This window comes from Trichoderma citrinoviride (assembly GCF_003025115.1).
Source record: "Trichoderma citrinoviride strain TUCIM 6016 unplaced genomic scaffold BBK36scaffold_16, whole genome shotgun sequence".
Lineage (NCBI taxonomy): Eukaryota > Fungi > Ascomycota > Sordariomycetes > Hypocreales > Hypocreaceae > Trichoderma > Trichoderma citrinoviride.
The window spans coordinates 605,140-631,452 of NW_020194724.1; the positions used below are offsets into that span (position 1 = coordinate 605,140).

At 50.7% G+C, this 26,313-nt stretch overlaps 9 protein-coding genes across 9 annotated transcripts; 4 read left to right on the plus strand and 5 right to left on the minus strand.

The window, feature by feature from the left end:
- Positions 1-375: 375 nt before the first annotated feature.
- On the minus strand, positions 376-2,761 carry BBK36DRAFT_1136525 (general substrate transporter). Its single transcript, XM_024893009.1, has 8 exons — positions 2,348-2,761; positions 2,042-2,279; positions 1,915-1,977; positions 1,757-1,834; positions 1,283-1,694; positions 790-1,211; positions 588-726; positions 376-528 (listed from the first exon to the last, which is right to left on the minus strand). The coding sequence occupies exons 1-8, from the start codon at positions 2,553-2,555 to the stop codon at positions 385-387; spliced, it is 1,704 nt and encodes a 567-aa protein (XP_024746026.1). The 5' UTR covers positions 2,556-2,761; the 3' UTR covers positions 376-384.
- A 1,482-nt stretch (positions 2,762-4,243) lies between these two features.
- Positions 4,244-6,928, minus strand: BBK36DRAFT_1184794 (N-terminal binuclear Zn cluster-containing/DNA binding domain-containing protein; the record flags this gene model as incomplete). The annotated part of the gene is made up of 5 exons (XM_024896413.1): positions 4,244-4,898; positions 4,961-5,152; positions 5,219-5,865; positions 6,092-6,698; positions 6,786-6,928. 5 exons carry the CDS (start codon positions 6,926-6,928, stop codon positions 4,244-4,246), a joined length of 2,244 nt encoding a protein of 747 aa, XP_024746027.1.
- A 369-nt stretch (positions 6,929-7,297) lies between these two features.
- BBK36DRAFT_23474 (hypothetical protein) lies at positions 7,298-8,680 on the plus strand (the record flags this gene model as incomplete). Its single annotated transcript, XM_024897960.1, has 6 exons — positions 7,298-7,503; positions 7,695-8,011; positions 8,044-8,163; positions 8,332-8,429; positions 8,494-8,610; positions 8,654-8,680. The coding sequence occupies 6 exons, from the start codon at positions 7,298-7,300 to the stop codon at positions 8,678-8,680; spliced, it is 885 nt and encodes a 294-aa protein (XP_024746028.1).
- Positions 8,681-9,955: 1,275 nt separating this feature from the next.
- Positions 9,956-11,781, plus strand: BBK36DRAFT_1128886 (aldehyde dehydrogenase; the record flags this gene model as incomplete). The annotated part of the gene is made up of 7 exons (XM_024891678.1): positions 9,956-10,246; positions 10,299-10,484; positions 10,597-10,643; positions 10,698-10,913; positions 10,967-11,060; positions 11,120-11,432; positions 11,489-11,781. 7 exons carry the CDS (start codon positions 9,956-9,958, stop codon positions 11,779-11,781), a joined length of 1,440 nt encoding a protein of 479 aa, XP_024746029.1.
- Positions 11,782-12,270: 489 nt separating this feature from the next.
- BBK36DRAFT_23476 (glycosyltransferase family 1 protein) lies at positions 12,271-15,093 on the minus strand (the record flags this gene model as incomplete). The annotated part of the gene is made up of 3 exons (XM_024897961.1): positions 12,271-12,470; positions 12,580-14,207; positions 14,261-15,093. 3 exons carry the CDS (start codon positions 15,091-15,093, stop codon positions 12,271-12,273), a joined length of 2,661 nt encoding a protein of 886 aa, XP_024746030.1.
- Positions 15,094-15,813: 720 nt separating this feature from the next.
- On the minus strand, positions 15,814-17,587 carry BBK36DRAFT_1136526 (MFS general substrate transporter). Its single transcript, XM_024893010.1, has 3 exons — positions 17,529-17,587; positions 15,935-17,474; positions 15,814-15,846 (listed from the first exon to the last, which is right to left on the minus strand). Exon 2 carries the CDS (start codon positions 17,309-17,311, stop codon positions 16,175-16,177), a length of 1,137 nt encoding a protein of 378 aa, XP_024746031.1. The 5' UTR covers positions 17,312-17,474; positions 17,529-17,587; the 3' UTR covers positions 15,814-15,846; positions 15,935-16,174.
- A 1,732-nt stretch (positions 17,588-19,319) lies between these two features.
- Positions 19,320-20,196, plus strand: BBK36DRAFT_1128532 (hypothetical protein; the record flags this gene model as incomplete). The annotated part of the gene is made up of 4 exons (XM_024891625.1): positions 19,320-19,500; positions 19,567-19,715; positions 19,792-20,025; positions 20,083-20,196. 4 exons carry the CDS (start codon positions 19,320-19,322, stop codon positions 20,194-20,196), a joined length of 678 nt encoding a protein of 225 aa, XP_024746032.1.
- A 610-nt stretch (positions 20,197-20,806) lies between these two features.
- On the plus strand, positions 20,807-21,774 carry BBK36DRAFT_1162961 (carbon-nitrogen hydrolase; the record flags this gene model as incomplete). The annotated part of the gene is made up of 2 exons (XM_024894486.1): positions 20,807-20,851; positions 20,920-21,774. 2 exons carry the CDS (start codon positions 20,807-20,809, stop codon positions 21,772-21,774), a joined length of 900 nt encoding a protein of 299 aa, XP_024746033.1.
- A 100-nt stretch (positions 21,775-21,874) lies between these two features.
- BBK36DRAFT_1097415 (hypothetical protein) lies at positions 21,875-23,857 on the minus strand (the record flags this gene model as incomplete). Its single annotated transcript, XM_024889104.1, has 1 exon — positions 21,875-23,857. A coding segment is annotated over one exon (1,983 nt), but the record flags the coding sequence as incomplete, so codon positions are not given.
- Between the last annotated feature and the right edge of the window lie 2,456 nt (positions 23,858-26,313).

Below are 26,313 nucleotides of genomic sequence, written 5' to 3' on the forward strand. Positions count from 1 at the left end.
CAAAGAGAGTTAAATCGTTATCGAGGTCAAGTCCCATATGAGGATTAGCAACCGTTCCGAGCTTAGCTTACGCGAGAGGCTATGTGACGAGCTATATTCATCATGGTTCGCTCTGCTTCATCAACGGGAATCTAGGGTTCCATGGGACATCAAGGCCCTCATTCGCTCGGCGTCAAGGGCGGCAACTGAGAAGATCTTGTTTTACGAAAAAGTTGGACTAAGGATTGATACGAGCTCATGAATGCGTTCTCAGTATTATGTTCGTATTTCCGGCCTGAGTTTGTTCACCAAACAGGGGTCCTATTTGATGACTTTGCACAGCCTGTCATTAAGTATCATATCTGTCCTCTGACAACATAAAAGAAGCCCTCCTAATTTGGGTATTTAAGCGGCCTTCTCGGCCTCAACAGTCACCACCTCGTCAGGAGAAGACCGGTAGACCATTTGAGTGAGACCAATCTCGTTGTTGATCTCCTCCATACGCTCAAAGTCGGCACGGGCAGCACCCTCGCTGCCAAAGATGATGTCCTGCACCAGTCAGTCATAATGCTCGTTATAAAGATTGCTCGAGTAGAATATTCGCTCACCATCTCTTCCAGGGTGAGACGCTTGGTCTCGGGGACGAAGAAGTAGACAAATGCGGCTCCGAGGTAGGTTATAATTCCGAACAGAATATAGGTGCCATAGGTGATGCCCTGCAACATGTCGGGTGTCACTTGTCCGATGCTGTTGGGAGGGTAGACTGTTAGCATCTGACGTCTGGTGTTCTCACCTATGGTGTTGACTTACATGAAGTTGTTCATCCAGTTGCTGGAAGCTCCCAGAGAAACGCCATATGGTCGAGAGCTCAAGGGCCAGATCTCAGCGATGAGGATCCAGGCACAAGGGCCCCAACTGTAGCCAAAGTGGACGACGAAGAGCCAGACCATGGCAACAGCCGCCCAGCCGGCCGCCTTGTGTTCCGGCCAGCTGTCCGCGTTCTTGGCGAAGAGAACGGCGATGATGATGTGGCACGTGGCCATACCGATGGCACCGGTGATGAGCACGGGCTTGCGTCCGATTCGATCGATCCAGAGCACGGCGGGAGCGGTGGCGACGAACATGACAATGCCGACGACGCCGGTAGCGAGCAGAGAGACGGTGTTGTCGGTCTGTCCGAGCTGCTGGAAGATGGTAGGGGCGTAGTAGAGCACGGCGTTGATTCCTGTCCACTGCGGCGATTGTAAGTCTCGTTATCCTGCAAGCTTCATCTCTTCTTCATGAGCCACCAGATGACACATACCTGCTGGAAGAACATGGTGATACCAGCGATAGCGCAGCGCTTGAGCATGCTTCTCTTCTGGAACAGAGACTTGATGGCAACGAACTGCAGCTTGAAGTTGTTCCAAGCGGTCTGCTCACGGAGATGAGGGAACTGCTCGGCAATGCTTCGCTTCTCGAACAGCGACTGGGCCTTGATCTCCAAGAACTCCAGCTCCACGAGCTCGTGGTCGATGGGCAGGCCGCGGAGGGTCGACAAGATGCGCCTGGCTTCGTCTTCGCGGTTGTGGTGGACGAGCCAACGAGGCGAGAAGGGCATGAAGAGCATGCCGATCAGGAGGAACAGGCAGGGCAAGATCTGGAGGCAAACGGGTACGAGCCAGGCAGCCTCGCTCTGCTCGCCAAGCTGGGTGCCGCCGATGTAGTTGGTTCCACTGGAAGGGTTGAGCGTTAGAAGTGTCACCGAGGCGGGCATATGCTATTTGGGAGGACGTACTAGTCAATCCAGAAGGAGACCATGATACCGAAGCAAATAGCGAACTGCTGGAGGGCGACAAGGGCACCTCGGACCTCACTGGCCACATTGTTAGCTGTTTCTGTTCACTTTACTTTCATGACGTGCATCGTAGGAGGGCAGAAAAGATGAGGACTTACGGAGGGGCCACTTCGGAGTTGTAGATGGGCACAATCATGGACAAGCTACCGACTCCCATACCGCTATTAACAGGTTAGTATACAAGAGAAAGTCCTTAGTGGCGCTCTGTCGTCTGGGTAAACATACGTAACGAATCGGCCTCCGAGAATCGCATTGGGACCAGCGTCAATGGCACAGGCCTGGACGACGACACCAATGATGAAGATGAAGCAGGCAACAATGATTCCGTATTTGCGAGAGATTGTCTCGGCCATGAAGCCAGAGAAGAGAGTACCGAACCAGGCACCGAGCTCGAGAATGGCCGTCAGCCAACCCTTCTTCGTCTGGCTGGCGTTGGGGTCGAAAGGATCGTATTCTCCCATGTCTGGTGCCCCTTGTTAGACGCGTCTCTGATGTTTTACCTAACAATATGCTCCAGTGGTGTAGACTCACGCTGCTTGAAAGAGGGCATGGAAAGAACGCCAGAGAACATGCCCTGGTTGTAACCATACAGAACACCGCCAATACAGGCAAAGGCAGCCAGGCTGAAGACGCGGAAATTCTTGACCAGAGCGCGAGCTCCACTGGCGCCCATGAGGGCCTGGCGACGATGCAACGCCGCATCATAGATGGCGGCGCCGCTGTCGGTGTGCGCGCCCATTGTGAAGAGGAGAGGCAGATAGAGATGGGATTGTCTGTATCTCTTCTGTCACACTCTGCGAGAGAGGAAGCCCAGGTGACACTGATGAGAGAGGACAATGAGGCGACAGACGAGGGAAGAAGAAGAAGATATGGCACTCTCAACCGAGCTCTGTCACATCCCGGAATGCGACCCTGGGGAGCAGGAGGGTCAATTACGACTATATATGATTTGTCCCCAGACCAGACAAGACCATACACCACACCTTGTCTTCGCCTCGTCTCCATGTGCCCGACGGCAAGGGCATTCCCAATGTCCAACACGCTGCAAACTTGGATAATCTTCGTCGACAAGGAGTGTCACTTCTCGGCGCTGCGGCAAGGAGTGCTTGCTCTTCTGCTCCCATTTAGCCTGAATAGCCCGCCGCCTTGAAATCTTCCGTAGCTCACGACTGGCTCAAGCCGAAAAGCCCCCCCCAACCCCAAGCTATTGGGGTATGTACTGGGGCCCCAGGTTTGACAGGGGGCAGCGCTCTCTTTGGTCCTACAGGATCTAGAGGAACAGTGTGTATGAACCTGTTAACGGTCCGATTTTAGTGGCCGCTGCGACGTGTGTGGCGCGTGTTTGCTCTCCCCAGATTAAGCCCGAGGGCAAAACTGTTGGTCAGGTTGGCCCCTTGTCTGTTTGTGATGATAGCGAAGGAGCGAGGTTGGGAGGTGAGATGCATGTGGTTGCAAATACTACACGAGAAGTAAGACGTCGTTTACACAAATTCTTCGCCCGAAAACTTGTGTCAGTCGAGGCCAGGACGATCATGAGGCGGACAACAGCTGAGTTGCTGAGGGGGGTGAAATCGTAGCTTTAGACACACAAAAACGTATTGACTCAATGTTACTACTACTAGTACCGAATGTTCAACCTTCTCCAGCTGGCGAGGCGAATAGCAGTCCTCCAAGTTGCGGCAATATTACCCCACAAACCCACAACTTCGCGAATGGGGAAGCCTTGTCGCCGCCAGGGATTCTCCCACAAAGCGGCTATATTAACCGGCAGTATACATGTACATATGGAGTAACCTGGAGACGTATCGAATACGGGAGCCGCCGCTAATCCAAGTGTGCGCTCTGAAGGGGAGAGAGACGAGTCATCTGCCTCCCTCCGGACTGGGCATCCGAGCCCGGGCTGCCTTGGAAATGGTGTCCTGCCGTTGTAAATATCCACGTTTTCACTGCATCCTCGGTGAAAGGCTCCGGCTAAATGCAACACTCCATCTCTTGCAAGGGTGGTGTGATTCGTGGGCAGAGCTGTTGTCTACGGCACGTTTGAACCCTTCTTGGCTTACTTGACCGGTGCTGAGGACAAAGTTCGGGGGAATACTACTATCAGGCAATTCGGCACGACGAAACAAAAAAGCTGAAGTTGACGTTAATTCTCTGTCATTTGGGGGCTGAACTATCTATTTCATTCCATGTCATGGGTCATCGAACTACATTGTTTTGCTTGTAAGATACGGTCAATGACAATACACTTAGTGCCAGTGCTATCCGAACCTTTTCTTGGTCTCTCCCTGTCTCTTCACCGGTTTCTCGGCGCCGAAAAGAAACGATGCATGTCAGACCGTCTCCGGAGTAGAGGTAATAGTTTGTCACATGGCGGGACAGCTGAGTGAGAGACGGGTCACCGTCTGCTTGTTGGTCCGGACGTTCTTCCTAGGTTTCTCCCAACAGCCAGGCATCCATTTCCCATTCCATCTGTTGGTTCATCATAAAATGAGGTTCTAGAGCCATGAAAGCCGGGTCGGCTTCTAGTAGTCCATCTCCGCCTAATAGCTGGTCGATGTCTAAAAACGAGTCATCGATGTCACCTGGTGCGTCGGCTTTGGCCTCTGGAAGATCTCTATCGCATGCATCTGGACCTGTTGGCGTCGAAGACGCCTTCGTTCCTTCAGTCGCAGATGGGCTTTGTTGAGCATCAGCTTCTGACGAGTATTTATTGATTCGCAGCAGTTCCTCCCTTAATTCGAGGAACTCGATATTGTCCAGCATCGTCGCGTTACTCAGATTCAAGTCCAGGTTCAGGAATAATCGCAGATATTCGAGCGGCTTGCGATCGATGAGATCCAAACATTCCGTGATCTGGGAAGCGTTTCCCGACATGAAGCGCGCCTGGGCCAGATCCGTCAGTCGTCGAATTGTCACACAAACCGCATCAATGCCGTCGAGCCGCGGATGGCACTGCTTGATCAGACTGATCAAGGAATGGAGCTGCTGCCGATGCACCTCTGCTCGCGCGTTTGCAACGCCTCGAGCCATGATTTTGGCGTTGATGATTTGCATCATGAGGGGCATAGCAACGAATGCAACTCTGGGTATCGTTCAAAGTGAGCAATGAGGAAACTGAAGCATAAGAAGATGCTGAGCCCTTACACGCTGATAGGTAGATATTGAGCGAGCCCGAGCCGCACGGGGTTCGCGAGATGTTTGATCACATTGTCGACAGCATCACGAACTTGGTCGCTTTTATCGGCCAACGCCGGATATGGCCCCTCTCCGTTTGCGTTTTCCGAGTCGCGAACCGCATAGAATATCTCCTGGTGGAAGATGGCCAACTTCGCAGCGCTATCAATCAAGGCGTCTGTCAGCCCTCACGCGCCCACCACACGGTCAAATCCAGTTCACACTCACAAATAATACGTGAACATGAGGTTGGTCTGTATGATGACAAAATGTGGCCGGATTCCCGGCTGTTCTGCGTCGTCCGGGAACTGCTGCCGAGCACTGTCATACCACTCCTGCAGCTGGGCGGTGCAGCTCGCCACAGCTTCTTGCCTGTCGGTGACGGTTATATTCGTCTCGCATTCGAGGCCGTGTTCTGAAACCGAGCACAATCTTAACAAGTCCGTGACCACGACGCATAGCTTTGAGATTCGCATGAATATGTCAAAGAAGCACCGCTTCGATTCTGCCTTGTAGACGCGGGAGCGATGGATCTCATCCTCAAAGTCTTCGATATCGAGCGTTGGGTATTTTTCAGGAATTCGTAGCGTCCTACGGAGGCCCAAGGCAATGATTCGGTCGCGAATATAACAGCACCACCACAGGCGTCTGAGCGATATCCTCGTCCGCGGCGGAATGTCTGGCAACTTGTCTCGACCCGTGTTCGATGTCAGATGATGAGCTCGAAGGGATTTCGCGTGTCCAATCGCTTTGCTCAGCCATTGGCTGTTCTGCTTAGACGGTCCCGGTCTTAGTGACCCAGGCCAGAATGTGAATAATAACGCGGCCTGGCCCAGGGAAATGGGATCGCATTCGATCTCGAAGTCGTAGAGAATCTGTTTTGCACATTATTGGGTTGCGTCTTGTCAATAGCTATTCTTTGTAGGAGACAGATACAAAGCAAGGGGGCTCTATACCTTTGCTTTTTTATAGAATGCTGCTGTCGCCGCTCGGGGACAGTCAAAGCCGGTTGCTTCTGCGATCGCTCCTGGAATGAACTAGGTATCACGGTGCTGTTAGAGAAGCGCTGGGACTGGTCGTCACGGAGCAGATTGATCTCACAGCACAGGCGGCGAATATTATCGCCTGAAACACAAGTAGTGAGATCCTTTTCTCGTTGGTACATGAGTAGGAATCCCAAAACTCTCCCTCGTCAAAGAGTGGTATGATAGGGTGCACGTGGAGAAAGTATATTCGAACGAACTCATTGAGAATGGGCATAGGAGGGAGGTCGAAGCATCCATTCAGCTGCATGAAGCGGATATCCAGTGCTGATACATGTGCCAGGTCGGGCGGTCTGATGAAGGGTAGACTCTCAAAGTTGTTGTATACCGCGGCTGTTGATTGATCTGCGAATGTATCGCAAGCACTCGACTTCTCCGCCTTTAGGCTACTAGTGTGTAGTTTTGAGATTGTGAATGCTGTCCTGGGCGAGAAGCCTTCGAGGTTGATACACTGGCTTTCAGACGAGTTCGCATCCTGGTGTGAAGCATTGAAAGTGGCGACTGGCGAACCTCTCAAGCTCACTGGCGTGAGAGCACTCAGTCTCTTGGCCCACTGATCAATGCTGTCTATGCCAGATGGGTTGTCATTCATCCTTCCCGTCGATAAGCCCTCAATTATCGAACCGCCCTGTTTGTGAAAAGAGCTTTTTGAGTTTGACAGCGTTCTTGAGTCGCCTTTGTGATTAGTCGACACGTACTCCCTGATTTCCACTTGGCCATCACTGCCTATGATTTGGTGGAAGCTGCCATACCGTTTCGACTTTCGCTCCTGAACTGCACAGGACTGGTGGTCGAGCTGGCAATTCAAGCAGGGAACGCCCCGAAGCGTCACATCGCAGCGGACTTTTCTCTGGCGGCAGTGGAGGCAGGCCTTGCTTGCGCGTCGTCGTGGCATTGTTTGTTTAAACAAGAATAATCAGCAGCATAGGCAATGGGGGTTTGGGAGAAAGGGAAAGGGAAGAAACCAGCTGTTGACCTGAAAGAAACAATGGCAAACAGGAAAGGAGGCCCCCCCCGCGTGGGTCGATGCCCTTTTTCTTAGTTCTTTTCCTTTTCCCCAGGAAAATTGATGCATCACTCCCTTCAAATTCGCGTACGCGGATCTCGGGACTTAGGGAAACTTCTCCATACTCCGCATCCTCCCGCTTCCTCCGAGTTTTTAGTGCTTCAACGCCTGGGATGATGGCAGTAGCGCCAAGAAAGTGAGACGAGCTAAAACACGCCGCGAGTTTAACTGGAAGCTTATAGTCACTCTGCTGACACCATGGAGACGAATTGGGACAATTCTGCCTCAATCAGTTCAGCGCAGGCGTGGTGGCTTCTGATGGTGAGCACAGGAGCCTACCGAAGGCACAATCTTGCGGGCAGCTGGAGCAAACAGAAGTACGAAGTCAGATTCAGGTTGGAAATCCGACAAAGCAGCTATCCCATTGTAAGAGCCGAAAATGCAGAAGAATTTGCCATTTCCGAGTACGTCTACTTCGTATAGCAGCCCAAATGGGTAACTGTTTGACAGCAGGTAGATGAATCGGACACTTTGCCTCGGCAAGGGTCCACCCCGTCTTCTACTGAATGAAACGGATTGTGAGCATCTGCTTTCGCCTACTCTACGAGCCAATAAGATAACTAGTATTTGATCGCAAACTGTTTGAGGGCCACAGTAAGTTGCACTGCTTCGAAGATGAGGTCTGTTCCGAAGAAAGTGATGTCGGTGCTGCTCAGGACTGTGGCGTATGGGCGAGCTGCGAACACGCTCCGAATGCTGCGAGCCTCCGAGCCTCCGAGCCTCCGACGCGACAGCAAGCCACTCAAGCGGCCCGCCAGCGGCGCCCCGGCCAAGCACGACATCGACTGCCGATGGTCAGAGTCGGCCGTGTTCGGAAGCTGCTATCGTTCGACGACTACAAGCCATGGCTTCTTCAAAGCGCACCTGTCTCCTCGAGGGAAATGTTATCGTGGAACTGGGCTCTCATGTTCTGTAGGTAAAGTAACCTCTATAACAGACTGAAGTGTCACATAACCGGAACGATTTGTACTGGAATCTTATACCGAATAACGCCACAGTCACAGTAGGAGTAGAGTTTGATTCCAGAAATCGCTATAGTGTCAGCATATGCACAAATTATAGCGGTAAGGAGAAAAAGTTACAGACCAAAACAATGGACAACTGAAGCAAACCTCTATCTGAAAGTCCGAAGTAGATTCATACAGCATTCATAACTTTACGTTGATCGACCATTTTGTTTGTATGGACGTAACTGCTGTGTACGCTTCGTGTAATTTGCCTGTTCTCATCAGGGAACCTGAAGCACAATGTAGAAGGACATTTGGGTCGTTATGTGGCCTCCCCTTCGAGAAGCAGAGACGATCGGCCGAAGTCTAATGCCGGCTCGCTTGTAAGGCTCTTTCATCTGCTCCCATGTGTCGGTGGCATGGACTCGGAAGCTCCTTCGCGAACAGCTCCTTGGATACTTCTCTACCTGGCCACTTATTATCCACCTTTGGGCTGCAATACTCATGTCACTAGCCATCGGTGCAGCCAACTCCAACTTTACCATCCACGGGAGCCCGGATACTGTATGTACCTCGACTGAACTCAAGTGGCGTACCGCTTACATAGACCAAGTTACGCAACCTAGCTCGTTGAGTAGACGAAATGAGTACTCAAGAGAGTGTACACTTGAGCTTCAGATCTCCTCGTCTTGGAAATGGTACTCAAATGTCTTGATAGTCGTTCGTGATAAAGTCGCCTCGTGAGCAACCGAAGTTCGTATGTAGAGTCATTAGGCTTCCAATGAAACTCTCCGCGTCATGATCACAAGCAGCCAAGACACCGATCATCGTGACACCGCCACTGTCGTTCCTGCTGCGGCTCCATGGAGCGGTAAGCCCAGCACGTTTAGCCGCAGGCCGCCTTTGCTTCGTGTATCACAGACACGGAGTGGCTCTCAGCACGTCATATTTGCGGGAATACAGGGTATTTATGTCTCTGGGGGCCGATATTACATATCTCCCGGAACACCCTGAAGAAGACAGGTTCGACGAGAATCCTGACTGGGTCTGACCTGCGAAGAATGGGTTGGAGTTCAGTAGAGCATGACTGTGAGGACAGGGAGAGTTTGCCTTCATCTTAAAGTGTGTCTAGTAGTCGATTTCTACTGACCGGTGCTGGGCGAGATCAAGTGGAACCTGTACTAACTGCTTGATGCACAATGAGTGTAAGATTTGTTATGAACAAACCTACAGTAAGAGAAAAGGCTAGGTGGGCGCTGGGGCATTCAAAAACGAGATTCTAGCCGTAAGACCATATGCTGCTGATAAGACTGTTATATTGTCTTAGTATTTCCCTAACCCTTTAGCTTCTGAATACGCTATACTCTTCTGTTTTCGAAGATGATGTCATTTACCACTGAGATTCCACATAAGGTGTTTTGTTCCGTATTCGATTTGTTGCCGTCTTCCGTGTGGGATAACCCAACTCAATTGACCGGCTCTACAAGCATGTGAGCAGCAGCTACAATAACCCGAATAAACATTTAATCGATTCCATAGTTCCAAATAAAGATTAGACAGTCATGGAGCAGCTTTGAGAAGACAAACAAATGATATCGGGCATTCGACTCCAAACCCCCGCTTAATAACAAATTCCGTCCCTCGTCTGCCTGTGCGGGAAGAGCCGAGCCCCACAGGCAATATTGGGAGACGGACCCGGACTGAACTATTTGATTACTTGGATTCGAAAGGTACTTCTGCAGACCTCAAGTTTCCGATTATTCATTGACAGGCCCTTGAAAGAGACCCTCGGGTTGTGAGAGCATGGACTTATACGTATAGATACCTATATATATCATTACAGTTAATGTACCCAGAACAAATATTGAAACATCTGGTAAATCGTTCCGGACAGCTTCGCACCATCAGAATGATAAATATCAGCTTTGAATCATTCTACAATGTCATTGATGGCGAGCTGGAGAATACAACCGAGACTCGTCACGGAATCAACCCGGCAACATTGGAAAAATTACCTCCGGTACCCGTCAGCACACCCGAAGATGTTGACAGAGCCGTGAATGCTTCCAGACGTGCTGCTGCAGCCTGGGCCGAGATCCCTATCGAAGAGCGCAAGCAAAAAGTCATTCAATATGCTGATGCCATCGTCGCCCTTTCCGACGACTTCGGTCGCATGTTGACAACAGAACAAGGGAAGCCCGTATGTGCGTTACTATAGCCATGAAAGACTGTTTTTCACTGACCATATATAGTTGAGTGCTGCTAGAGGAGAAGCGAAAGGTGCAGCCGATTTCTTGAAGGGATTCGCGCGCATGTCTCTACCGGAACAGGTTGTCGAGGATACTGAACATCGTCGGGTGGTGACGCGGTATGTGCCTGTCGGCGTCTGCGTGGGCATTGTTCCATGGAATTGTATGTTTCTTCCTTACATTCTGTTCGTCGTCATGTTAAGCTAACTTTGAGTAGTCCCTATGACAATTCGTATGTTATCCTAATCCCGCATGATATTAAGACCTTACCTCGTTGACGCCATAACTAGTCACGTTTAAGATGGGACCAGCGTTGGTCGCAGGCTGCACAATCATTTTGAAGCCATCGTACGTATTCATAGTCACGTACACCATATCTAATCCGAGCTGACCTAAAAGCAGTCCCTTCACGCCTTACTGTGGCCTCAAGATGATTGAACTCGCTCAACATTACTTCCCTCCAGGCGTTGTTCAAGTGTTGAGCGGAGATGATAGGCTTGGCCCTTGGCTCACCGAGCATCCCGATGTAGCCAAGGTCTCCTTTACTGGCTCGACTGCTACCGGCATCAAAGTCCTGCAGAGCTCCGCACCCTCTTTGAAGAAAGTCACACTCGAACTGTATGTCGCAACTAAGCTTGCATCCAATCCTCCGGTTAGCTTATAAATGACAGGGGCGGCAACGATCCGGCAATCATCTGTCCAGATGTGGATATTCCCAAAGTTGCAGCGAAGGCTGCTATGAAGGCCTTTACCAACAGCGGTCAGGTAATAGGGACATTTACCCCACGCAAGTCAATTTGGTTGGTAAATATTGACAATGACAGGTCTGCATCTCCATCAAAAGGCTCTACGTACACTCATCGATCTATGATGAGTTCTTGGCGCAGTTGACTAAGGCTACGAATGCACTTGTCGTGGGAAACGGCCTGGATGAATCGACGAATCTGGGACCCATCCAGAATGTGATGCAATATGATAGACTCAAGGCCTTCGTGGCGTCACTTGAAGATGATGAGCTTAACATTGTGGCCGGAGACGTGAAGCATGCATTTTCCCAGGGCATGGGCTATTTTATGAACCCTCTTATTGTGGACAACCCTCCAGATGACTCTCGGGTTGTGGTTGAAGAGCCTTTTGGTAAGTTCCCGCCATATTCAATAAGGTCGCATTTGAAGGATTAACCCACAGTCTAGGGCCTATTCTTCCTGTTCTCAAATGGGAAGCAGAGGAAGATGTCATCAAGCGTGCCAATGACTCTGCTGACGGACTGGGAGCCTCAGTCTGGTCTCGTGATCCGGCTCGAGCTGAAAGAATGGCGGTGCAGCTGCAGGCTGGAATGGTATGGATCAACACGCATGCTGAACTGCAAGTAGATGCCGTGTTCGCAGGACACAAGCGCAGTGGCATTGGCAGCGAGTTGGGGCTTGAGGGTCTCAAGGCATACTGTCTGACCCAAACCATCGTACATGACAAACTCGGAGCATGAAATTACCGTACAGGGTTAGGAAAGTGTAGCCCACTGTCATATAAGCATATCTTAACACCACGCTGTAACTCTCAATTGTCTGTCACACGGTGCTTAAAGAGCACTATGTCATGTTTACGACTAGAATGGTTGGGGCATATGCATTCGCATGTAAAAGAACATCGAATATGGTATCATTCTATCCTATAAAATATTTATCACGTAGTTGCAAATTGCCAGTTGAGTCCAGGAAGAAATGTAATTTCCAAACCACCATCGCGTGTACGTGTACTAGTTTGGCTGCGCTTGAATCGGACCGGACCGTTAATGAATGCCGCGCCGAAGAACTTTTGGTGGGTATTTCGGGAGAGCGTGTATGATACAGAAAGTCGAATACAGAAGCCGGAAGTAGCCGAGAGTTCGGCGGTTATAGAGGCGGGACATCCCGCCCTGACGCGGGAGACTCCCCAGCTGGCATCAGCTCGCATCATTCTGCCGAATCGAGGTCGATTACGGCTGCTTTTGTGGGCAATTGCGTGCATTCCACCGCCTGATTACTTCGTCTCTTTCCTGAGGAGTGGCTCTGCGAAAGGCTTCAATGCCTTGACGTAGCCTGATGAGGATGATCTCGGCTTTACAGTTGGTGAGATGATGCTTTTGCAATTCTTTCTCCAACCCTTTGAGTGTGTAACCGGGCAGTCCAAAAGCAGCTACAAGTTGTCAGTCAGAATCTCTCGTCGCAAACGTTCTCTGTCATTGAGAAAGAAGCCACGGCGCACTTCATTATCGCTACACGAGACGATAGGGGACGATACTCACATGCACCCAAGTTGGAGAAAAATCCCTTTGAGCCGCGCCAAACGCCCTTTCCAAGGCCCTTCGCACCTTCTTCATGGACACTCTTATAAGGGAAGATGACCACCCCGCTGAACGCATCCCAGATGCCCAGCGTGAACTCCTTGCCAGCCGCCACGAGGCCTGTTTCTAAGTCGACGATCTGGTCTCGACGACGAACCTCAACGCCAGCGTAGCCACATGAGGGGTAGTTGTGGAATCCGTTGGCGATGTTGTAGAAGAACGCTACGGGGGTTTTTAGGCCGACCTTGGTGAGCTCGACGGCGTACCGACCCGTTGCTCGTGTAAGATAAAACAGGTGACCGTTTCGACCTCTCTCGCGAGCATGCCAGGCGGCCTTTTGCTTGTCGTATAACGATGGCTGGCGAACCAATGTATCAATATCGGCGTTGTTCGTCTTGATCGACTTTCTCGCGATCTTGTGAGCGTACAGCTCCATCTCCCTTGTAGAGAAGGTTGTCGGATTGATCCGACGGTTTGGTGAAGTTCCATCGCTGCCTACCGAACCAATCGTCACTTTATCTGCGACCCACGGGTCTATCCATGACGGCCTTCTATCTTCTAGTTTTGTGTGCTTTGGTCGATACCGCAACGCATGGGAGTAGTCGAAAGTGGCCGTCGCGATGTCCATCATAGGGCCAGTGAAGGCAGCTGCCAGGCCGACGAGGGGATGTTCAGCACCTTCGTCGACGTACCAGTTCTTGCGCCGGATGAGCTCAAGCTCTGGAGGCTGTATGAGTCCACGATCGACAAGACAGGCGACAGCCAGTCCGCTCAACCGTGTTCCCGATTTCTTATGTCGGTGTGTGGCTAATCGACCCGGACAAATCTCGCACTCGAATTGGTCTAATCCAATCTGATCCTGAAAGCTCTTGGCCGTTGCTTCTGCGCCGTTTTCATCGGCTATATCCTCTGCCATTCGTTTTGCGGCTTCTTGGACGCTTGGCATCAACGCAACAGATATGCTCTCGGCCAGATTTTCAGCTGTCAGTGATTTGAACGGAATAGGATCTGGTCCGGCTCCAGAGCGAGCAATCATCTGCCCCCAGAATGGCTGGTCGCCGAAGAACGGGACAATGACCGTGGGTCGACCGGCCGCAATGCCGGCGGCCGTTGTTCCAGCGCCACCATGATGGACAACTGCCGAGACCTGTTGAAAGAGCCAATCGTGTGGACAATTGTCGATTAGATAGACATCTTCCGTGATCCTGCATTTGTCTCCGACACCACTCCACCCTCTGCTGATGATGGCACGGACTCCCGCTATCTTGACAGCTTTGAAGATGAGGTCTGAGAATGCGTCAGGATCTTCTACCACGATAGACCCAAATCCGATATATATTGGCTTCGGCCCTTTTTCGAGGAACTCCGTCAAGTCGGGAGGAGGTTTGTAGGACTTCGCAAGCGGCAAAAACGAATACCCAACGACCTCGATATGTGAGCCCCAGTCGGGAGGCTTCGGTATTAAAGATTCGGGCCAGAGGTATGTGAAAGGCACCCGCAGTCTGGAGAGAAGTTGAAATCCCCACATGACGCTGATCGGATCAAGGCCGAGTTTCTGGCGGCGGAATTTGTTGATTAAATCTCCAAGACTACCTCGAGAATATCAGCAGATGATCTGGTACACAAGCAGTAAGAGACGAACCCCTGCCACATCAACAGCTCCATCATGATAAAGGACAGGTAATTGGCGGTTTTGGCATCGGCGCCGCTGTAGTTCATGGAAGCCAGTGGGTGAGGAAACGCAGTGGTAGGAGAGAATGGCATAGTAAAGACCATGTGCAGCGGGATCCCCAGCTTCTCGGCGCAGTGTATATGGGCGATGGATGGCGGGTTGGCAATGATCGCATCTGCAAGAAAGAGATCCTCGACATTCTCAACATCCGTCGCCCGAACCGGATCCCCCATTCCGTTTCCCGCCTCTATGCAGCCTCTCCAGGCACGGTTGATGATTTCCCACATCTCTGCCCTTCTCTTGCCGATATCACCCGCTCTGACACTTTTGCGGTTGGGAACCAGGCCTGGATTCCTCACCATGTACGACATCAGGGCCTCGGGATCGCCGCCAATGTTGAAGAACTCGACGCCCTGCGATTCGACAAAATCCTTGAAGGCGGGATGCGTACAGATACGCACTCGATGTCCATAGGGCGGCTTGGAGAGCAGTTGGGCGATTGGTATGAACGGCTGAACATCCCCGCGAGAACCGACAATGAGCATGGCGATGTTCAGCGGCGGACAGAAACCACCCGTCGACTTTCGTCTACAGATACCACGACCAGCGCAAGGACCTGTCTGCACTCGTTTTGACGTCTCTTGGAGGTTCTTACACCAAGTCGCAAGGCTTGCGGCGTCTTCATGAAAGCACAGCTCGAATCTGCCGTCGTCCCCGACATTTGGAGATGTCACTTGTTTCTTGAGTCCATCGTCAATAGCGATGTGGCCGGCCGCGTTTGATCGGGTTCGACTGAGAAGCATGTTGGATTTACTTGTGCACCAGCCACAGCAAATGGTCGTCTGGAGGTGTCAATAAGCAAATCATTGTATGGGAGCTTTCAAGTTAAGGAGAAGGGAGAGGGAGGTGTAGATGTTGGCCTAAGCACTTGTTCATAACCCGGTGCCAGGAGCTTGTTCTCCCATCTGCCGGCAGCTTCCGTGCATGAGCGTGTCGTCCATCCGGTGGATCCGCCACTAACAACAAGCCTGGGCGCTGTTCTGGATATCTTACATGCAGTTAGCCAGTCTTTGTGACGTGTTTGGTCTATCTCGCATGTGCAATTGCCACTTCATAAGCCAAAGCTGTCAAGCCGGTTCTGGCTCAGACGCCACATGAGCTGCCGGTCGAGCTGAAAAGCACAGTGGCAGAGATTGTTATACATAAGATGGGCGTATTATGGCATTACCGATCTTGATGTTCGACCCTTTAATGAACTATCCGTCAAGTCCAATCTCAAATCTGGGGACTGCAGCGCTATCGGGCGTCTTTTCGTGGGCAGACCTGCATATCAAACGAAGTATTTCTAGCAGTTGAGTCATCTCTGGTGCTGTAGACTGCTTGCTGTTCCTGTTTGCCACAAGACATGCCATGTTAAGTCATAACCCAAGAAAACAATGGACCCTTGCGTCAATCTCATCTCTAGGTCACATGTACTCGGTATGCGCCGAGGGACGAGTAATTTCATTAAGCATGACTGCGTGCCGAAGTGTTGCTGTGATTACACATGTCCGCCAAGTTCTGTGTGGCTAATGAGATCCCGCCAGCCTGAGTAATTGGGCCTTCTTCTCATCACATGGTTTGACTAAGTCACCAGTGCAAGTCCCGCCGATGCTGCTGAATGACCCGTAACAATCTCGAACCCCAGTTTTCCATTTTCTATACTATGTCCCCATCGGCAATCTCCATGTGATCGTATCATTCTATAGTTGCTCTGGAACTCCTCGGCGTCGTCCGTCAATTCTTCACCGTCTGACCACTCCAATTAATCGTCCAACGATTACATGCAACCCGACTTGAGCTTCCGGAACAGCCGGAACAGCATCAGGAGCATCTTTTCAACGCCTACATTTTCCACTTCTTGACCAGCTTCCCATCCACTCCAACCATAGCCTCCATCCTTACCCACATGACCGCAAACGACGCGGCGAAAAGGAGCACGCTCGTCATCAACGACATGCCTTCGTAAGACCGCGAAGGGTTCCCTGACGAGTGACTCCGGATCAAGACACCGCCAACTGGAGTGCCGACCAGAGAAGCCATGCCTCTCACCATGTACAGAACGCCGTTGACGGAGGCAAAATTCTGGACTCCAAAGAGCTCAACTAAGCTTGCAGGGAACAGAGCGACGTATGCGCTTGCAAAGATGCCGTACAGAATGGTGAAGGTGATGAACAGGCCCTGTGAAACAGCAACATCGCCGGACAAGGTCGAGGGTACCCAGAAGCTGACGGTCGCGATAGCGCTGATGAGAGTCGTCACAACCAAGGCGTTGAGCCGTCCCATGTGGTCGGCAGCGTAACCAATGACTATCTTCCCGATTGCATTGCAAGCGTTGCTCAGGGCAATGAAGTTGGCGCCCGCGGTGTCGCTGTACCCCAAGGTCCGGGCGTACGTGGCAAAGAAGAAGAGCGGAAGATAATACACGGCGGATTGGAAGATGGCGCCCAGGGCTTGGGCTGCAAACTTGCGCGTACGAGCAATTCGCCAGTTGATGATGGGTACCTTCAGGAGGCCATCTAGGCGACTGGTTCGTGCGCCGTTTTCCATGTCGATTCGAGTCTTTGTTTCGGGTTCCCACTTCATAGCTAGACTAGCTGCGATGTTGAGGCCAAAGGCGAGGCCTCCAGCAAGACGCAGAGCGTTACGGTAACCCATCGAGTCTACGGCTGCCTTGAGTGCAGGTGCCCAAACAAGACCTCCGATGCCGGTACCCGAGGTGATGATACCCAGTCCGAGGCCTCGGCGAGTGGTGTACCAAGTCGGAGCAATTGTCACGGCCACCATGTAGCTCATACAGGTTCCCAGTCCGAGAAGGACTCCCTGAGTGACTTCGAAATGCCACAGAGACTGACCAAAGCTTGCCAGAATCATCGCCGCGGAAAATATTGTTGAGCCAATGAGCGAGATCAACTTGGGCGAGAAGCGCTTCGCCCAGGCGACAACGAATGGCGCTCCGATGGTCATCAGGGAGATGGACATGGTGCCAATGAGATCGATCAATGCAGGCGACGCTCCGGTGAAGGGGGTATTTGGCTGTTGCGAAAGAGTCTCAAAGACCGCTTGAAAGATACCAAAGGCGAAATTGATACCGCAACAAGTGAAGACGATCGTAAAGGAGGCGATGGTAATGATGATGGTTTGTCTAATGAAGGAGTTAGGGGCAGCTTTTCACAGCAGAGAGAGGGGTTGTCGTAACCGATCTGCAGACAAAGCTGACTACGGAGCACATGAACTCAAGAAGCATACCGATTCGAACTCTGGGTGTGGGGAGGTTCGGGCTGGTTTGCTGATTCTTCTTCTGCTCTCGATGGTGCATGCCGTTGAGTCAAAGCGATGTCATCTCGGGAGAACTGGCCTTGAGACGAGGCCGTCTCAGCCATTGTCTCTGTCGTTGTGGACATTGTTTCGAAGTGATGAGCGTCTGACAGTGCTGAATGGATTGTGTATCCAAGCTGAGAGTGAGATGGGTGTTATGTGTCGAATGAGGACGTGTAATCGGGTCTGGCGAGAGTATTCATAGGTTGGGCAATAAGGGAAATCGGCAACAGCATTTGACTCACAATATGACTCAGAAACTAGTTGCCGATTGGATTTATGCAATTAACAACGCTTCCAACCTGTTTCTCAAATCTTTTGCCTATTCGAGCTGTTTGTTTCCGCGGAGATGCTACATTTTTTGACGGCTTCTCCTGAAGTTATACGAAGAATGAACTGTGGCCTTAAATCCGATTCCGGGGATTCTATCGCCGCTTGATGACGAGATAACACGCCTATGGTGCATTTGGCATCCAGCATAGCGTAATCTGATCTGTGGAGTTCGGACTCCTCGATTTGGAGCGCTTCATCAACAGGCTCGTCAAATTCGTGATTCTAATGCCCATTGCGGCTCATTATTGGGAATTTTTTTGCCTCCTAAGATGCCCAACGACTATCCTCACCTCAGCGGTCGACATGTTCAGTAGTTGATCGACCCAGGAAATTTGTCCGCTTGGTTGAAGACAAAACGAGCGCACCTGCTTCCGCCGAGTAAACTCCCGTCATCTCCTGCGCCGATAAAACACAGCTACCAGGAGCTCCAGTTGCTCCGGCTCTTTCTTTCTTCGTCCAATGTTAGCGCGCTGGCAACTCTGAGGTTTATAGTGATTCATTAATGGCCAACGCCTCATTTAAATCTTTCGGAAGGTCCAATCTTGTGGAGATCCCGTATACCAATCTTGTCTCGGCAGTTATCGGCCCTGCCACGGAGATCATTCCGGTCGGAGCTCCGAAACGACCCCACCATTGTACATGTGTCCGGCATCCATTCCGAGCTTCGTATCGCCAGATATCTTATGGAGCTGGTTCCCACGAGAAGCCTTGAGTCGATGGATGGTTCTTCGTGCCTTGTGGTATGTATAGTGCGCTCAACTATTGTTGTAGACAAATGTCGAAGCGAGTAGCCTAGCTTGTGATATATTAACAAACACGTTCATATGAGCCTCGTCGTAGAGGGTTTAATACGAAGGCTCATGTAACGACGTTTCGCACAGCTCTCTTCGAAGAATATAGTGGAAGGGACTTTCAATCTTGCCGCGACTTTCCTCTCTTGGGCGAGAACAAGGCTAGATATTGGTCGGAAAGTTCTCTGCTCGGCAAATGCGCTCTTCTCGAGTTAGGCTTACTTCATGATCCTGGAGACCGTTCAGCCCAGTACATAGTTAGCCTTTCTCAGGGACGTGATGGGACGTTAAATATTGCAGCGCGTCCCTCACAAATCTTCACGCTTTTCGCATAAACAGGGTAGACGCGGAACTCCGCATAGCGGAGCCTCGTTAACAGCTTGCTTACTAGATACATACCTTGCCAGAGAGTTGGTATTTATTAATGAGGTGCCGAATGGCTAGGTTGCGGTAGCCCATTCACGCTGAGAAATAGCGATTGGTCTTGTTGTGTCACTACTATAGAGCTGTGAGCCGCAGGCGTGCGCATCTTCGTGAAAGCATTCATCATGTTGTCTCAAATACTACGCTTTACTTTCCCGCCCCGAATCACCATCTCGTCAGCATCATTCCTGAAGCTGCGCCAACAGATTGCTTCTGCAGGCGCAACAACACAATACTATGGCTATACCACGCCAACGAAAGTAGCGAACCTGCCCCGAAAGCGCCACGAGATATGCTGGGTAATCCGTGAGTATTGATTCACGACAAGTCGTATATTTGTGAAGTTACGTTGCTGATGATTGGGAAAATAAGAGTGGCCTGACGAGCTGATAAACCGAAGGGTTGTGTCCAAGGGACTGGCTGAGGCTGGTGTTACCGATGCGACAACTTTGGTCTTGGAGTTTACTGATGCTCAAATTGAACATCTAATTAATGCTCTCGAGGCTCCAGTCTGCGAGTTTGTATGCAACAGATACGCATTCTCTTCCTGTTCCCGTCCCATTATCTTCGCATGTCCGCTGACCATATTCACGGTAGGCGTGCATCCGATTGAGAGACGATGCCCCATTGGAAGATCAGGCCCTCCAAGCATCTATGCATAAGACCTACTCTGATACATACCAGATCCAAGGTTTCACGGGTGGTTACTGGGCGTACGCAACCAACACAAATGAGACAGCGGGTGTCCCTTACAGTACTCCAACAGACGAAACAGTGCCCAAGTCTCAGAGAAGGCTTGCGGTCTACTACCTTGGGTGGGAAAGCATTGAGGTAGGTTTAGGGCAAGATGTTGGCCGTATCCGTATACAGGTGCTAATAAACCATCAGCTGCATGAGGATGGAACTCGAACGGAAGCATTTGCGGAAGAAATCAACAAATTGCAGCCTTACTTTGGTCCGGATTCTGGCGCCTGGTATGCCATGCTTCGTCAACACAAATAAAAAATCTCATAGCATGGGAATAAAAGTGTATCAACAGCGAATGGTTCATCAGCGTCATGCTTTGAATTGGCATGGCTGCCTAGACGAGGATATGCAAGGCTTTCATGAAGGCTTTCCATACATATCGTCAAATAGGTAGCTAGCTACATGCAATATAGTCCATAAATCTAGCTAGTCTCAAGTATCGAAAGAGTTATACGCCAAGTCACTCGACACATTACATTTTCTCTTTCATTTATTGTGCGCAGAGCAGTGCTCATTGGCGAATATCGGCTTTACCACCATACACGCATATGTAGGGGCCTTGAACGAGAATACAGATACGCAACAAGCCTTGTCGTGAGCCCAAATGATTCGCCTTGACAGGTTGCTGTCACATCTTTCTCAATCTCGACTCGTCGAAAGCGAGCATGCCAGTATTTGATGCCGCATACAGACCCGCAATCCAGCGAGGCGCAGCTCAGGCATAATTGTGGCGGAGACACCACCTGGTCATCGATATTGTATTCCATATTGTAGATATTTAATGAAGAATAAAGTATTACATCCCTTCCTGATGTTCCAATCGGTCTGTACAAGTCACTAGATTTGTTCGTGAGAATTGGTCAACATGACTCCGACACTGAAAGTCGCGCTGGCTCAGTTCCAGGCCAAGGTCCGCTACTCATCTCAACATTTTCTCATTCTCTCATCATCTCTTGGCTGACAATCTGAGCACAACAGCCTCTCTGTGTGCCGGAAAACTTTGACCGCGCAGCCTCAGAGATCCGATCTGCTGCTGCCCAAGGATGCCATCTCGTTGTGTTGCCGGAATACCACCTGACATCCTGGGTTCCAGAGGACCCTACGTTTGCCGAGGCTTGTGCAGCCTCCGCGAAGTATTTGCCTCGATATAAGGAGCTAGCGAGAGAATTGAACATTCACATCGTCCCAGGAACGATTGTTGAACCTGTCACTATCCAACCTTCGGATCCCATTACTACATCTCTCCCAGAACGGGACATCAAGGCGGGCGACCCGGCCATCGAACTACACAATAAAGCCTACTTCATCGCTGCGGCTACTGGGGAGATACTAGGGACATATCAAAAAAAGAATCTTTGGCACGTCGAGCGCGGTGTCCTTACTGCGGATAAGAAATCGCCTCACAAGGCTTTCAACGTTCCTCTTCCCGGGAGCAACCATGTCGTACGAGTTGGCCTGCTCATCTGCTGGGATCTGGCATTCCCCGAGGCTTCCCGGCAGTTGATGGCAGACGGCGCCAAACTTGTCATTATTCCCGCGTACTGGCACATCAAAGAGGTTAATCCGCGACTTACATCATTGAATCCGGACTCGGAGGCGGTGTTATTGGATAGCGTTACTGTTGCTAGGGCGTACGAGAACACTTGTGCAATCGCGTTCTGCAATGCCTGGGGCCTTAGCCAGATTGCGATGCCGGTGCTTGGCTCTCTCGGAAGGTTGGGAGCTGAGAAAGAAGGGTGTGTTATTAGTGATGTAGATTTGGATGCTCTGGAGGTTGCGGAGAGCCATTACAAGCTCAGAGAGGATATACGTGGTGAGGAGTGGCACTATTAGCATTGAGAGATGGCCTCACAAGTTAATGAGAGTTGTTTGTAGTGAATTTTATTTTCATGGAGATTCATACTATACACAGCGTCCGAAGCGAGTTCTCCAGCTCCTCTCCCAGAAGCTCTGCTGCCTCCCCATTCATTAATGCGTGAACGTACGCATCTCCAAGTATTTCAAAATGGCCGTCTTGGGGTACATTTCCAATTGGTAGAGGACAGGTTTTCTTCGTCACAGACGCTGAAGCATGGTTCGTTCGCCTCAAAATAAATGGAACGCGTGTATCACTCATAATGCCCACGAAGTCACCCGTTCGAACATTAGCATCGCATATACCAATGTATCCCGACTCTGTAAGCATGAGGCTGCGCCCGCGCATAGTGATGGTAATCAACTCAACATATGCCGGCCATTTGTGCAGTATTTCGGGAAGATGATGCCTCGAAGAACGCAGCTGCTCCAAGAACTGATGAGGAAACCGCGCGTCTTGAGCGAAATAAGTGTTTGGAGGAGTATGTTCCCAGTTCGCAACCAATGTCACAGCGATGGCGCTGATGATGTGCTGTCCGGTAGGCGCATAGATGTCGGCTGGGTTGGAAGAGAAGAAATCCGTCTCATCGAAGCTCGTTGCTATTGAGCACAGAAAGCTGTTCAGCGCATATTTAGCCTGGTGAACAGCTCCTAACAGCGCTTGGATGTCAAGCGGAATGACCGCAGTGATAGCATCGTGAAGAAGACCAACGGTGACGAGGGCACGCTTGTTGTCTTCGAGTGTCATTGTCTTGAAGGAACACTTGGGTATACCCGATGAAGCGTCCTTATTCTTTGGGGAGTGGTATAGAGGCTTGTTGCGCATTGTACCCGTCCAATCTGGTGCCCACGATGGAATGTCTCGGCTAACAGCGACCTTGCGTCGCTCAGGTCGCATAGCTGAAGCAAGCTGCAGTACGTGGGTTGTGGAGTTGTAGTTAGTATCACGGGAGAAGTCATCCTTCATCCCCATCATGAGAATAGCAAAGTCTGTGAAGACATCGCGAAGAGGAAGGCCATAATTAATGTTGTCGACCAGGAGCTGCATGCCTGCTGAGTCTGGGAACCAATGCTGCATCACACCATACAAGGCATACAATCGGTCTCGAGGATTAGAGCATTCGAAGCTGTCGAATTCGACAAGAGTGTCGAGCGGTGCCTGTCTCTTTACTCTCGCCTCCACGTTCCGAATCCGCGACATTGTCCCCAGAATAGTGCGCTGTTTGTCGCTGAAGCCACCTTTATCGTTCTCGAATAGTTCAGCCAAGGCCAACTCGAAGACATCCCAGTGTATGCTCGTCTTCCCATAATGCACCCATACGTTCTTGGCCAATACCACCTCTTGGATGATCCATCTTCGCTTGAACCAAGACCTCTCAAGCAAAGAAGCAATAGGCCGAGGTCGCGAGCCATCACTTCCTAGAAAGGAAGATACTGCCTGGTTTATCTTGAACATTTTCCTCCAGGATTGATGATCATTGTCGCTCTCACTTTTCGGATCATCGTGGATCAGAGCAGCCAGGTCAGTGAAGAAATTGAGGCACAGCCTTCCGTGGCTCAAGGTGTTGTCGGGCCCCAGCCAGACAAGTACGTTTTCGGCTCCGGCATAGGTCTTTGGAAAGTGAGCAACCTGGTTGTTACGTTCCGTGATGTTCTGCTGGTCGATACAAACAGCGTCAACCCACAAAACAAGTGTCTCGTCCGGCTTTCTGAGACTGCATAGTGCAGCATAAAGATTTTCAGTGATGCCAATAACGCTACTAGAGGGTCTAAAATCAGGATATGCATAGCTATCGTCCATTTTGTCATCGTCTACAACGTGTAATGAGCGTGAGAACACCGGTAATCCCCAAGTATACGAGAGAGCCTGGTACTTGGGGCTCCTGGAATTCGACTCCCGAGGCCCGCCTTCTTCAACCTTGGCATCGGGAATCTCCGTTTCCACTAGACGGCAGATCAAGAATGCGCTGTCTTGCAAATCATGGGTAGGTATGAGATGCAGCAACCGGATAGGGAACGTACCACAAGAAGTGGCAGATAGTGGTCTGTACTTGTAACTCATATTGGTTGCACTCTGAGCACAGCGGTATCTAGACCTCAAGAGATCACGGATATCGTAAAGAAATGGCCAGGAAAAGAGATGAGAGCACTCATCCCTCATCTAGAGCTGTAGCTGAGCATGGATGCCTAGAAGTCGATAGCGGGATGCGGAGTACATGTAGCATTGCAAGTACATGTGTTAGTTGAGCTGCTCAGCCTCGCCCACAGATGAGATCGTGGTACAGAGGCAGCATCTTGCGATAAGATATGATCCAGTTGATTGGCCTGATCGCATGCGCAATTATTAGGTAGCTTTTATAGCGACAGGCTTCTGACAAACTTTTTGGTACCGACGCTGTTTTCAACGCGCCAAATGCTGTCGAGAAACCCCATTTGACCCCAAGTTAGTATGGTCGTATGGCTACCCTACAAGCACAATGAGAAATTTCTCGTAACTGTCTCCTTGTCCTCTGACCACGAGATCTGCAAGAGTCTCAAGCAGGAAAGCCTCATTAACTTCGTAGGATGCCGCCACATGCAAGCCAATATTTCCACCTGCAGGTGGTGTGACAGCGATTTGTACAACTTATTGCATCCGCAAGAAGGTGTGATCGGGGCAAGTTGGCAGAAAGAATCCATTTGTCAATCCTCTTTATAACGAAGAGTTCATCTCTTCATCTTTCCTCCTGACCTTACATATTAGGTTCACTTGCCCGATCCGTCTACTCTGATTCGGAAACCGTACATCTCAACTAGTGAATCCGCCAGACGGATGCATGTTCATACCGTTCAAATGACTAACCGAAGGACGAAATCAATAATTGCCAAATCCCCGCATAAGGTTGGCCGGTCATAGGGCATGAGGCCATGCGTACACGAAACAAGTGAATTGCGTCCCAGCCGAAGGTGGCAAGAACCGGCTGTGCCTCACTACATGTTCAGCCTTCAGTCGATTTCTTGATCAATTCCTATACCTAAGAGAATAGAAATTGTCGAAGTATATTCACACGTATCATAGGGCAGCTTGCGGCAGGGCAAGCTCAGCTACTTGACGTATTGTCCCATAGCTATTCTTGTGGAGGCAGTGTTTGCCTTCGCTGCCACATGACGGCTTCGTTATGTTCGAACTTAGCCGAGGCGCAGTTATATCGCCTACAGTAGCCGTCGCCAGTACTTTTACTAGTGTATGTGTGGTGTGTGTCTGTGTCTGGAGGTGAGGCTGAGCCGCGTGAAACTAGCAAAAATCACAAAAAGCAATTGCTTCGCGCTCAGCTTTGCCTCCAATGTGTCAACTGGCATTCTTAGGATCTGCCACCACTGTGCAAAGTACCAAATAATTCCCGCACTTGTTACGTGACGCGTTGGAGTTGAACTTTTGGTGCGGCTTGAACTCGGCGCGCTGAGAACGCTGGGGTCGCTGGGGGGATCATCGCTTCGAGCAGGATGCGAACCATTGCGATGACGGAATACGTGGGGACATGCTGACGGGAAAACGCCTGAAAAGATGGGACTGGTGTCTGGTTCGTATGAGAACTTGGAGGGAGTAATTTGATGGGCCGGAGATTGAGCTCGAGTCAGCACAAAACTGGACTTAGCAAGGAACGGGCGTGACGATCGAGGAGGAGGAACAGTACCTTAGGTAGAAGCATTCACAGGAACGCGACTCTTAACTGTGACTGTGTCAACGCAAGGCTTTCTTTCGAAGCCACCATGCGACAATCCTTGGGGTGAGAAAAGATAGGATACAACGGCGAGGCGCATCGTTCCAAAAATATCGGGCTTGGCCACCAACTCAATCTCAAGCTTAATGAGAAGTCTCAAGTCAGCTCCTGCCAAGGGACCTCAGAGCCAAGACGGGCGCTAAAATGACACCTGGTCAATGAGTGGTCTCGAGAGGCGGGAGGCAGAAAGGCACGGGGACACGTCTGGTACGAGAATACCACCAGATGGCCGACTGTCTTTCCATCGGCGAAGCAGCTTTTCAAGACCCCTATTTTTTCGGCGTTGGACGAGCGGCGATTCATACAGATAATAAATGCAGAGCTCGAAGTGCAGATGCCTGTTCGAGACTGAGTCGCAGACGTTGGATGGAGCCCATTTGTACGAGTAATAAGAGCTGAGTTCCATGTATTCTGTACAGTCAGCCCCTTTTAGAAGCTGTTTCTCCGGCTTAAAGGCCCGACACCGCTATTGTTATGGCGGGATACGAGCTACAGAGCCGGGTCGGGTGCCATTGAACGGCGGCACTTGTACCCGTGGACGCTATGCGAGCCGGGGTAGACGGACCAGATGGAGATGGCTTCACGCACAACTAATATGTGATTAGTTGCCTGAATGGTAATGGTAATATGAGACGAAGATCCAATAACGGAGTTACCACTACTACATTGCAGGGGACATAGAACGACAAGTTGGCTGTCCTCTCTCGTTCAGGCTGTATGCAAAGGTTGTGGCTTGCGGTATCGCTGTGCTGGAAAC